This window comes from Nicotiana attenuata, unplaced genomic scaffold (genome assembly GCF_001879085.1).
Source record: "Nicotiana attenuata strain UT unplaced genomic scaffold, NIATTr2, whole genome shotgun sequence".
In the NCBI taxonomy this organism is placed as follows: Eukaryota; Viridiplantae; Streptophyta; class Magnoliopsida; order Solanales; family Solanaceae; genus Nicotiana; species Nicotiana attenuata.
Window position 1 is genome coordinate 18,060 of NW_017671569.1, and position 12,992 is coordinate 31,051.

At 34.4% G+C, this 12,992-nt stretch overlaps 1 protein-coding gene and 2 long non-coding RNA genes across 5 annotated transcripts; 1 reads left to right on the top strand and 2 right to left on the bottom strand.

The window, feature by feature from the left end:
- Nucleotides 1-3,059: 3,059 nt before the first annotated feature.
- LOC109209044 lies at nucleotides 3,060-4,352 on the bottom strand. The gene is made up of 2 exons (XR_002065303.1): nucleotides 3,943-4,352; nucleotides 3,060-3,688 (listed from the first exon to the last, which is right to left on the bottom strand). It is a non-coding gene; the product is annotated as an uncharacterized LOC109209044 (long non-coding RNA).
- Nucleotides 4,353-6,458: 2,106 nt separating this feature from the next.
- LOC109209045 lies at nucleotides 6,459-9,730 on the bottom strand. Of its 3 annotated transcripts, XM_019372212.1 has the most exons (4): nucleotides 9,535-9,730; nucleotides 9,386-9,448; nucleotides 7,717-7,929; nucleotides 6,459-7,090 (listed from the first exon to the last, which is right to left on the bottom strand). In XM_019372212.1, exons 3-4 carry the CDS (start codon nucleotides 7,897-7,899, stop codon nucleotides 6,827-6,829), a joined length of 447 nt encoding a protein of 148 aa, XP_019227757.1. In that variant the 5' UTR covers nucleotides 7,900-7,929; nucleotides 9,386-9,448; nucleotides 9,535-9,730; the 3' UTR covers nucleotides 6,459-6,826. The 3 variants fall into 3 exon arrangements, with proteins under 3 accessions (XP_019227757.1, XP_019227756.1, XP_019227758.1); XM_019372211.1 differs by lacking the exon at nucleotides 9,386-9,448; XM_019372213.1 differs by lacking the exons at nucleotides 9,386-9,448; nucleotides 9,535-9,730 and adding an exon at nucleotides 8,967-9,349.
- Nucleotides 9,731-10,046: 316 nt separating this feature from the next.
- LOC109209048 lies at nucleotides 10,047-11,303 on the top strand. The gene is made up of 2 exons (XR_002065304.1): nucleotides 10,047-10,257; nucleotides 10,355-11,303. It is a non-coding gene; the product is annotated as an uncharacterized LOC109209048 (long non-coding RNA).
- Nucleotides 11,304-12,992: the final 1,689 nt, after the last annotated feature.

Consider the following 12,992-nt stretch of genomic DNA (forward strand, 5'->3'; position numbering starts at 1 on the left):
AGCAAAGAAAAATTGTGTTACAGTTATAAAAACGAACTGATTTTTATTAACTTTCTATCTTATGTATGTTATTTTTCACATTTATTTAATAAGATAAAATTTAATTATAGTACGGATAAAATAATATAGTTTGAGATTGTCAATATTGAAACTTAATATCGAGTGATCTTATGATTCAACTTTATAACATCATCACTTTGGTTAAATCATACCATTATTAAAATAACTTAATCTTGCATACTTTATTAGGATTAGCGAAACAATTTTTACTAGTTATCACGTACAATGTATTTAAGTCATGTTAACTAATTTCTTTATAGAAAAGAAATTATTATTTTATTTAAAAAATTTAAATGAAATTTTGAAAAAATAATTAAGAATATATTAAAATTAAAGTAATATAAACGTAATTTGTTATTACTTGGAAAAGAGTGTTTCATTTTCCAAGTAATTTGCTATTACTTGGAAAAAAGTGAGAGTATGCCTGGGCTTAGCCCGGGCCCAACGACTATTTAGTGTTGTTAATATTATTTGCAGATGCACCTCTATATGTAGGAATTTTACACCCTATAGAAAAAGTTAGTACCCTATTTATCAATAATAAATACCATTTTAAAATATTACATCCTATAAATACCTTTTATCCTTTATAGCAAAAAATCTAAATATAGTTACATCCTACAATTAAGGCATCATATATGCTAAATATTATTTTTCTATCTCCCTTTTTGTATTTTCTCTCAAATAATTACCGCGTATCTGCAAACCCCAATACAATCTCTCTCTGTTTGCATACAACCGGACTCTCTTCTCCCACAAAGCCTAGTTTCTTAACTCTTCTCCCACCCAAATTCTCAATTTTCTGCTCCGCGTCACCAACGTTATCATCAGCCATTGTCTGAGCCGGAATATGAGCAACCACACTCGCGTACTTCACAAATTGCATCCACAATGGAGAAACCTCCTGGGCCGTTGGAGGCAATTAGGAGGTCCGGCGGCCCAATTGGAAGAGTGTTCTTGTATCAATGGAACAAAACGGGTATAAAAGAGTAAATTTGGATGAAATGTGTTGATGAAACACAGGGATCAAAAGATTATATGAAAATGTTAATGAGTTTTGGAGAGATTGGCGGGTGGGTTACAAGATCCAGAAAAGCTAGAAGTGGGGAAGAGAGAAGATGAAGAAGAAGCAGAGAGAGAAGAGAGCAAAGTTTACTAGGAGCCGTTGCGGGTAGCAGCGGCTGCGATTTCTTGCACCAGAACTTCCAAGGCTGGGGTTTTTGTAGATGTGTTAGGGGCTGACCAGCCGGAATTAATGGCTGGCCGCCGGCCGGCGAAGCCATAGGGTTGTTTCTCTCTCTAGATCGCGCAAATCGCCTATTTGTATTCAGTTGTATTCGAATGTATTCTTCAGCTGTATTCACTTGTATTCAGGTTTAATCAGTTGTATTTACCTATTTTATTCAGCAGTAATTAGTCGTATTCAAGTGTTTTATACAACTGTATTCAGTTGTATTCAGTTATATTCAACTATTTTATTTAGCAGAAGTTAGTTGTATTTTGTTGCATTCAAGAGTTTATTCAGCTGTATTCAGTTGTACTTTTGTTGTATTCAAGTGTTTTATTCAGATGAATTAAGGTGTATTTTGTTGTATTCAACTGTGTTATTCATATGTATTTCTCTTTATTCAGCTATAATCTTTATTATGTATCTTTCAAATACAGATTAATGAGGGATCGTTTTAGTTCGTTGAGTTAAATTAGGAGAATATCATGTGATTTTATTTCCTTCCGTTTTTAGCGCAGATACGTTACTGTATTTAATGTTAATGTCGCTTGAATACAGCTAAATACATGTCAAACTTAGCTGGAATTCCAGATTTTACGCCTATATTTTTGGCTGTATTTAATGTTAATGTCGCTTGAATACAGCTAAATACATGTCAAACTTAGCTGGAATTCCAGATTTTACGCCTATATTTTTAGTTGTATTAATGAATACAACAGCTTAAATACATGAAATACATTGTATAAAAACATAAAAGGTATCTATAACACGTTTATATAGCAAATGATATCTATAAATGGCTAATTAGACCAAAAGGATGGTGCTTTATGAAAAATTCCCTATATGTATTTACAACATTCAAATAAAAGGATAAAATTGTACAATATTTTTAGACAACATAAATAATATGTACCAGATTAAAAATGACTCCACCGCAGTGGGAGAAGGAGACTGAGCTATAGTACATCCCAGCTATATAAACACTTGATTTCTTTCAAATATGCTCCATATTTCCCTCCTAGTTGTATAAACACTTGATCTCATGGAAGGTGTATACAGAGTTAAATGCACTACAGCAAACTCCCTTTCAAAGCAGAAGTGTAGCATGTCTGTAAACCAGTTTATACTTTTTTTCCTCCTCAAAAGTCGAATAAAAAAACAAAAGCAGAACATTGAAGAATCTGAATTCTATAGATCTTTTGGTAATATATATATATGAGTGTATCTCTCTAAAATAAGCGCCGACATTTCATACCATTAAGAGGTACCATAGGATAACAAGCATGAAAATAGGGCTTGTAGTCATAGGCACCAAACTGCCCCTGCATATGGGACAGATATATAGAGTAAGATGTAGGCTCGGGGTGGTTATTAAACCTTTTCCTTTAATCATACTTGTTGACTTTTCATCTTTATGTGGTTTTGCATAATACTGGAGTTAAGTCTCAGCTACCAACCATCTTCTGCTAGGGTATCAGTTAGATAAGTTGTTTTGCTATGAAATGCTTATCTTTTGAATTCTGCCATTCTTCTGTCGAAAAGAAGGCTTAAATGAAACAAAATTAAACTTCATCCCCACTTGCCATCACTTGAATTACCAAATAATGGATCTACATACGTTTGTCATTTGGTTAAGCATTGGTGGGTAGAGGAGAAACATGGGTGATGAGTTTAAAAAATACATAAGAAAAGTTAAAATAATCTGTGGAAACAACAATGGAGCGGCAAGAAGGTGCATAGATTTATGCGTGATGATTTATAAGACAAATAATGCAACAACAGGTTTTATTTGCACAATGTTTGAGAGCTTTAGCATCTATTCTTGATCCTAGACGCTACCAAACATTATATAGTAAGTTCTAATCTCTGGTGTTATCTAGTGTTATCAATTACTGAAGAAGAGATCCGTTGGCTCTGTGTATGAGGCCGTCAGTTGGTTCAAATTTTTTTGCTTATTGAAATCCATGAGTGAGCTGAAAAGAATTTTGTTTACAAAGAACAAAATGAGCTTATACTCATTCTCCTATTCTATCTACAAAATCTATGCAGCCACTATAAAATAGAATTTCATACCTTTCCGAAGTCCAAATTAAAACTCATAAAGCAAACTTAAGTGTTCTACATTTCCCCTATTTTAAGCAAGCCTGACATTAATGATCTTACATTTTTTAGGTTCGGGCGGTGGCAATTTTTCAACAGTGACTTGAACCCCATCTTGACAAACAGCAGACATGGAATCAGTATTTGCATTCTCAGGCGAAACAATTTTCCTCGTAAATTTCCTAACGTTCCTCTCCATTCTCAAATACTTCACCCCTTCTTTCTCGTCGGAAATTTCTCAAATACCTCTAGTGCAAGTCTGGATGTAGTATCTAAATAATAAACTTAAATCCATTCTTACTGCACTTTAAAAGAGTTGAAACAGATAAAAATTAAGATAAAATCATGAAAAGCACGTAAAACAGAAGCCTAACAACATATCACCAATTACGTAAGAATTTCAGATGAAAGCAAGCTACATCTTCTAGGGAAGATTCAAAACATCATAAGGAAACATTCTTCAAAGTAAAAAGCAACACAATCTTAAATCTAGATAACACTGGTAATCAGAAGAGGTTGGATAAACAAAGGAAAACACAGAAGAAAAAACTCACCCAATAACTATACAGACAGCACACTGTGAACTGATGAGGGAGAGAAAAGAGTGAAACAGAGCAGAAAAATGACGGAAGACGTTGTGATAGACGGTGTCGTTCAGTTTCATCTTTCAATTTCATGGAATTGCGACAATCTATGAGGATGTGTCAAAGTAACAGAATAGCATGTGTCTCTTACCCCAATTCTCCAAAATAACCCTGCGACCCCAAGCTCCTCTCCTTAGCTGCTTCTACAATAGTAGTAATATTGTAGTAATTTAAAAAATTTATCTAAAAATGTCTACATGCGCTTGGGAATTTTTATGGGGATTTACTTGCAGCTATTTCCCTATCAAAATCCGCAAGAAAACTCTGAACTTTTCATTAAATTTTCACCAAATATTTCATACGAATTTTTAGAATTTCATACGAAAAAATTCGCAAGTAATAGACATGCGAATTTAAAGTCCCAGGTAATTTACATGCGGATTTGAAATTCCCAAGTAACTTACCTGGGAATTTTTAAAATTCACAGGTAATAATTACGTACGAAGTTTTTTCCATCGGAATCTTTTGGGAAGGAAAATCCGCATAAAACTTAGTTTCCTCCGGATTTTCTTACATAATCCCCAATAAAATCCCCATATAATACGTGATTTTTCTTATAGTGCTAAACTTACAATGACAAGTTGAGCCTCTATCTAAAAAATTCGAGTACATGAGTCTTCGAAGATATTCCCCTGAAACAATATAAATGTCTAATAACACCTATACGTCTGAAAAGAATATCGACAATACTAGAAAGAATCAAGGCTCACCAACTGAGTCTACTGAATCTGTCCCTAGCCAGGTGCTTTGTCGCCTACAAACTCAGCACCTACCACACGACGTGGCAGGCCCCAACGGACCAAGCACCACTAAAGAATACCCAAAAATTTCCTTGATAAATACCCCGTAAGCGGAGGACAAGACAAGCATGAGCTATACAAATATAATGAAATGCAGCAAGTGGAGAAGGCAATTCACGTGGGAATAATAAATATTGAATAATTTGAAAGCTGAAACTAATTTTTGAAAACTGAATTAAAACTAATACTCCTCTGTTCCAACTTAAGTGATATTTTTTGCTTTTCGAGATTTAAACCTTTTAATTTGACTATGCATTTGGACATAGAACTTTTTAATTGTTCGAAATAAAATTTACATATATGAAAACTACATTTTAAAAAGCATATGAAAAAATTACGACTAACATATTATTCGTTTCACTCTCGAAATTTAAACACCTTTACATAAATTGGACAAAAGTTCACTCGTCAGGCTTTCGCCCATTGCGGAAAATTCCCCACTGTTGCTTCCCATAGGAGTCCGGGTCGTGTCTCAGTCCCAATGTGGCTGATCATCCTTGGACCAGACTGATCATCGCCTTAGTAAGCTATTGTCTCGCCAACTAGCTAATCAGACGCGAGCCCCTCCTGGGGTCGAATTCATCCTTTTACTCTTTAGCCTATGGGGTAATAGCAGCCGTTTCTGAGGGAGTAACTGAAAGTTGAAGCTGAAAACTGAATATGTATCTGCTAACTGAAAGCTAACAGAAAGATGAGTAGCTTTACAGAGGAGAAAAACTTTGATTCTTCCCGAAGGTGTTCCTTGCATGCTGAAGTAAACAGGGGCGGTATCAACTACGACTAGAAAGCGGACCCTACCCTATTCTCGAACCCTCTGCCGAGCTCATTTTTAAAGAACTAACTTCTCTGAAAACTTTGCCTTTGATCAAAATCTAAACATTGAATTCGGATGGTCTATTTATCAGTTTTTCTGTAAGGATTTAACGTTAAAATTTAGAGCAAGATGAGATTCTTTCAAATTTATGACCAAATCAAATTTACTCCTTGCATAATCCTACAGATATTAATTGCAAGACCTGTGTTTTGGATGGATGAATCACCCACAAGACAGAAAGAGGAAAACAGTTTCCAGTTAATAGGGGAGCATCGCTGAGTGCACTACACAATTTTTTTGAACAGACAATCTGCAGTAAGCAGGTTTTGTCCAATCGCCTTCACCTAAATTAGAGGTGTGGATGGTTGCCTCTTTTTTTACCTTTTAGTTTATGCTATACCATTTTTTTGGTTAATAGTGAATATAACCAAAGTATAAAGTTTTCTGAACTATCAATATTATCCCGGTTACTTTTCCAGTATCGGTTCTATCCGGTTTTAAATTCTTGGAACACTATATTTGTAAGAACCCACATAAAGTCGGAAACATAATAGAGTGCTTCACTTTTTATGGCATACAGCAAAAATAATACAACTAGAAAAGTATTGGACTCAATTTAATTTTCTTTTGATTTCGTATGAAGTGAATGATAGTAACATAAATACAGCAGTAGAAAACCATCTCTTACTAGTTTAGTTAACAAGGATTCGCCTCCCATTATCCACACAACGCCTCATTTCTCTTTTGTAAAACCAATACTTTATCTATCCCACAAGTATCGCACCAAAAGCAAACAAATATTAGGCAAACAATAGGAAAAGCAATCTAGGCTCTGATGAACACAACCCATAAGAGGGAAGAGAGAGAATCATATATAAGACTGACTACTCATATTTACAGAAGAAAACACACTAAAGATCAAATATCAAGGAAATATGGTCAAGATGAAAAAACATACTATACTTGATTGCTGATGGAAGGAGACAGAGAAAATACAGTCATAGTAGAGATAAAAAGACAGAGAGACTGCAAGAAATTTTATCAATTTCTACTCTTCTACTATTAGTTTAAGCAACAGCTTAAATTATAGGTTTAGGTGTTTACTTGTGGCCTCTTTTTTCTTCCTCCGGTTGGGGTTATGGTTGATTCTGATCAGCTTATAGAGAAACTCATCGGTTTTCTAGACTGGCTTCCTCCCGGATTTGTCGACATTATATTCATCATCCTCATCATCTTCTTCCTCTTCTTCCTCACTTTCGTATATGTTGCTCCTGAACTTCCTTAGCTCAGTCTTAGCATCATCTTCGCCCAAAAAGTCCAACCCAAATTTGATGTCACGATGCTTAACCAAAAGCCATCGAAGTAGGCGGTCTTCTTTGTTCAGGTAATGCAGCTCTTTGTTAAAACTGGGTGGTGTCATCACTGTCATTTGCATCAGTTGACCCTAAAAACGTGCAATATTTTTAAATGTAGTAACAATAATCATAATACTGAGAACAGAATATTGACCTAAAATTACTGATTCCTTTGTGAAGATACAGGACAGAAAGGTCAATCCTAGGTCCCGGAGGTGCATACAGAAGCATGGTCGTTGTCACAGACCTAAGACGTATTTATCAGATCATGTACCTAAATATGGAAAGCAGCAGAAACATGAGGATGAGGCTAAACAGCTATCTCTGCTGCTAGACGGACCAACTGGTAAAAGCGCCAGACATAGTGAATGACCAAAGATTGGAACTTTTGCCAGAATAATTCATATCTGGGTACCTCTATAGTAAAATGTGATTTTTTCTTTTTTGATAACTGTGGTGTCGGGGCCATCTTTCGTACACCGTGATTATTCCACTAGCTATCTGCTATCTACAACCAACACAAGTACCGGGTAACTCAGCGCATCAAAGCTTGGCAGATGAGAAAAAATCACCTACTGTTTTTTTGTCTCTGTTGCTTCTATGTTTAAATGTTTATGGACTGCATTTCACCTTTGATGATATTCTGATAAATCATTCACTAATCGGAAAAGAAGGCAAATGTGACATTATTGAAAGGATAATAATAGAGACAGACCTGATAGTATCTTCCATCTAGTTTCTTAATGCCATAACCCAGATTAACATCACCAAATGACTTTAAATCTGTAAGCACACCATTTTTTCTATAAACATGCCTCCCAACCTTTGCAACAAGGTCCATCAGAGCCTCCTTCTGTACATGCGGTTTCAGTAAAAGCATACAATCATAAAGTGGCATATTTTGTGTCCTCTCGGTTCAACCAACTTCCTGAATCACAAAATGAAGTGCATTAAGCTTGGAATATCCAAAACTAAGACAAGATATGCATCTGTAACAAGATGATTAAAGCAAACTCAACAAAGAGATTCACCCATTGATAAAACAGAGTATGGAACTAACACGTTATGATGTTTTCTTAGTAGCACAAGTGAAGTGTAAAGTGTATGAACCATGAAATCCAGATTCTTTAAAATTTGGAGCATACGGAAAAGGATTTTGCTAATAAATGTGAACGCCAGTATAGTCAAAGGCACGCTTAAGCCCTCAAGCGAGGCAAAAACATGTGAGCGCTCTGCCTCGCTTAGCGGGCGTTCAGCTCTAAGGCATACTTATCTTTGCCAATGAGCATAATCCTGAGGAGGCAACACTAAGAAGTTGATATTTCACCTTATTGTACGTTTTTCAATTTCTTTGTCCATATATTTGTTATACATGCTTATAATTCTTAGTATTGAACTACATATACATATTTTTATTTTTCCTCCATTTGTGCTTGTCTTCATTAAAGCTAACGTTTTATTTGCGCTTTGTGCTTAAAGCCTCAATGGACCGTAGAGCCTTTTTGCGCTTTTTGCCTTTGATAACATTGGTAAATGCACAAAATAGAGGATCTTTCTTTTTCTAATAAGCAACACAAAGGGAATTCTCAGTGTGGCAATTTGAATAATCCACGAGACACGCGCACCAGAGACAAGAAGAGTAAAACAGCTACAGAAGAGGGAAAGATAAAAACCCATGAAGAAGCAGAATACCAACTTCCAGTGAGGACCTATGACCACTTTATTCGTGTTACCTTGCTGTTTCCTGGGGGCTTGAAGAGTTAAATGTTTCGCTAACTAAATAAAGAGGTTTACACAATAACCTCTGGAGACCACCTGGGAGGTGTATATATATATATCTCCCCTCTCCCCTCTCCCCTCTCCCCTCTCCCCTCTCCGCACACCCCAAAAAGAGAAGGAAAACAAGAATAAGTTTGCATGTCACTGTTAAATTCAAAATGTGAGAGAATATACGCATTTTCCTACCGCCTTCACGCTTTCTGAAGTCTGAATTTCTGTATTTGCAATCTTTCAACTGATCTTAACAAAGGTCATCAAATCTCTCGTTCACCATATTTCGGTCTTCTAGCTATTTAACTATGCCCAAAGTACAAAACTTTCCTCCTAAAATTGATCAAAGTTTTTGTGGTTTACATGAATTACAAGGATGAGTTGATGACACATATAGAGGAAAGCTCAAACAACATATCTTTCTTTTACGAACTTTGTTTTTGTTTAATTAACTCTTCTTTATTTTCCCCTTCTTCTAAGAATTGTCTTCCAATAGAAAAGGTAACAAGCTCCATCTACGCCATGAATCTCCTCTGTAGAATAATTTCTTCAATGTACAGAATTTTTACATAAAGACCTACACTGATCAAAAGTCAGGACTCAGGATCAAATACCTATTGTCGCCGTCTCTCTAAAAAAGGAGCAAATACCTAAAAACCTTACTTTTCCTCCATACACTGTTCAAAAAAAGAAAGCTAATAGATTCAACGTCTAGAGAAGAAGGGAGGGGTAAAAAGCACGGCAGCGAATAGCAGAAACATACCGTTCGATTGCCGGAAATGTGAAGAAAGAATAGCTAATAAATTTGAGTAGTGTCTGACAAACATGGGTAGTGTCTGAAGTTTGCTCAAATCGGGTATACATTAAAAAATTTAAGAGAAAGCAACGTCCGATGCGGAGAGAACATATGTGATGTGGGTGAGAGGAATTTTGAGATTGAGCATGGTGTTTTCAGGGAATGGGAAAGAGAATGGTATGTATCAAAGTAGAGAGAGAAAGAAAATACTGTAATTGAATAGTGTATTTAGTGGCTTAGTAGGAGTTAACCAAAATTAGATATTTTGCTATAAACATTAAAATGTATCTATAAAATATAATTTTTTTAAATAGTATTTATTTAAAATAAATAAGGTGTTAACCTTTGCTATAGTAGGTAAAAATTCCATTTTAGAATTTGGGCTACATATGATTTGGGCTGGAAGAAGGACCCAAATTAGGTGAATGTCAACAGAATAAGTCAACCAATTTATTTAATTTTTCTTTTTAACTACTCCCTCTGTTCCAGTTTATATGAGAGAACTACTCAGATTTTCAATTCTCACTCCATCATTGTTCTGCTTTTTCCTTCCCTCTTTCTGGTGAGTTTTCTTCCTCTTTGATTTTTGCTTAGTGATTTCATCTTCTTCTATTTGGGTTCCATTGCAGATTTGCAATATGGGAACCAGATTCCGACTTGAAACAAAGATTCCTAAACTATTGTATGCAGGTAATGTTTTTACATTATAATTTCATCAAGAAACTAGAGATTTTAGGCTAGGGTTTGAAATTGGGGTTTTAAACCTTCAATTAAACTTTCATTTCAGAGATGGTTCAAGCAATTGAAAGGTTTCCGGATGCACATTGATTTTTTTTTTTCACTTCAAGAGGAAGAAAGGAGAAAGGCCTTTAATTGATAAGATATTTGATAGTGATTTGTAGGTGAATCATATTTGAGAGGTACGAGATGAACTTTGCACTTCCTTTTGAGCATAAATCCGATTAAGATTGGGATACATTATTTTAAACGGGAGGCTATAAATACAATAGTTGAATTTCATAGATGTATAGGCAACTGATGCTCCTGATAACTGAAACTTATAAACATCCCTCAGTTAAATCTCACAAATTTAATTTTTTTTTACACCCAAAATTAGTTTTCTTGAGTGTTTAATTGTTAATGAGTGCCATTAATTCATAAGTTCCTATTTCCAAAAGCAAAAGGTGTACACGACTATTTTAATTTATGATTAGGTACTATTACTGTATTAAATTCTCAAAAATGAAAGAGCGCAGTACTTCCTTTATAGAGTGTAGATACGTCGATGTTTTACCCCGTTGTAGTGTACATGAATATGAGCCAAAGCCCCAATTTCTTATCTAAAAATCTGGAATTTATTATAATATTTTAGCACAAGTATCTCACACTGTGAGTTGTACTTATCATAGATATGTCAAATTAAAATTACATGTTATCAAGTTTCCTAAGATTGTTTTCTTTTTCACCCTTGCACTTCACCATGAATGTTCCAACAGTTCCAAAAGTTTGACCAAGGTGTTGTGTGTCCTGTTTCACCTGAAGACAAGTTTAAAAATTGGATGACATTCTGTCACAAATTCTCATTATAAAATCATTAACTTTGAGCATGATATGATTGTCTTTTTTGTATTATCTATCTATATCTATCTATATTATTATAAAAGTGGAACCCCAAAATTGAAAAGTTAAAAGACCTAAATGCCCTCTCAATAATTTAAATATCTTATTTACAAAAAGAAAAAAAAAAGCCTTACGCCTATACACAGGCCCCAAGCCAACGTTAAAATACAATTATACAAATGATTAATAAAATATTTTAAATGAACAGTTGTGTCTTAAAATGAAAGGACGCATACTTTCATCATAATTTGATTCTTTCTTCGCTATAAATTGTATTTTACTTTGCAAGAAATAGTTACTTTCAGAATCAAATTTTTAGTTTCCGATGTGCTAGAAGTTTGGAAAATTTATCTTTCTTCAAAGGTGTAGCGATTTTGATTTTAAAACCGATGTACAAAAATTCTGTATGGAATTAATACGGAGTGATCCTGCTGTTTTCTGCTTTTTTATTTATACAAAGAAATGGCACCGAGACATGCTTCGTTAAAGAGCTTGTATCTCTCTGAATGAAAGCATAACAAAGTTTGCACTCAAAGTCAAAAGTGCAACCTCTGATTTGAAGTTGAGTAAGAAATTACCAATTGTATTCCAAGGCATTACAACAAAGTTTCATTCTTCTTAAATGAAAAAGAAAGGTAAGGCACGACGCCTTCGTTGTTTGTCGTAATCTGAATGCTTGAAGATGCCAGTGGCTAGAGTAGTGTTACTGCCATGCAAACACTATCACCAAGCAGTAATGGCAATTTTGGCATTAACATATATTTGAAATTTGGAAAATGAGAAAGAAAACACATCTCCCTTCAAGTTTTTAGTGGAAAAGCAAATATATATAGAGAATAAGGATAATTAGAGCCTCTAGATTTCATGATGGAGTACATGACATTGAGAATCATAAAGATGGTCAAAGCAAATAACATCAAAACCACGACCCGTGCAAACATGAAGAACCACAAAGAAAATTTTCATATGACCACTATTGTACGAGTTTAGTATCATGTTTGATGCTTGTGGAATACTTCGTCACTCTCAATAGAAGGTAGCAGTCTTGACATTGCATAGCCAAAGAGATGACATCAAAGTAAATACGATGAACAAAAGTTGCAACTAAATTAGACTTCATCCATTGAGGTTAATACGATGAGCAAATGTGTCAACTAAATCGGACGCCATCCATTGCGAGTTTTGTAAAGTTGTTTTCGTAAATGTTACAGGTCATCCGTACTCTTCTAATAAAGCCTTAAGTAACCACTTTACTTTTTACTTCCTCATTCCCGTTTCTTCAAAGTATACATTTTTACCTTTTTCATGCAACTTTCGCAATACCTTTCCCGATAATATATATTCTTCAAATAAAAGTAAATGCAAATATTTTATTGACAAATAATGTTATATATGTAAATACATGAAAATTTTCATGCACATAAACACACACACACACTATATATATATATATATATATATATATATGTTTTGGTAGGTGATTTTATTTTACTTTTTAGGTATAAATGACCTCGCCTAAATGGTCTATTGGTTTTGTTTCACTACTTACATCTTTATAGAGAAAATTTTATACTGCAACTGCTTTTAATAGTTTTTGGGAAAGGAATGTGTTATTATATAACAAATAACTTTAATAGATATACTTGATTTTATATAAGTGTTTGTCATAAATTTGCCATGTTTAATTTCTCTGTATTAGATTTAACATGTTTTCATCGTTTGGTACTATTTTTTTCTTGTCGTATACAGATAAGACATATCAACTAAGATAAAATTGATAATGGTCAAAAGTACATAGAGTAATA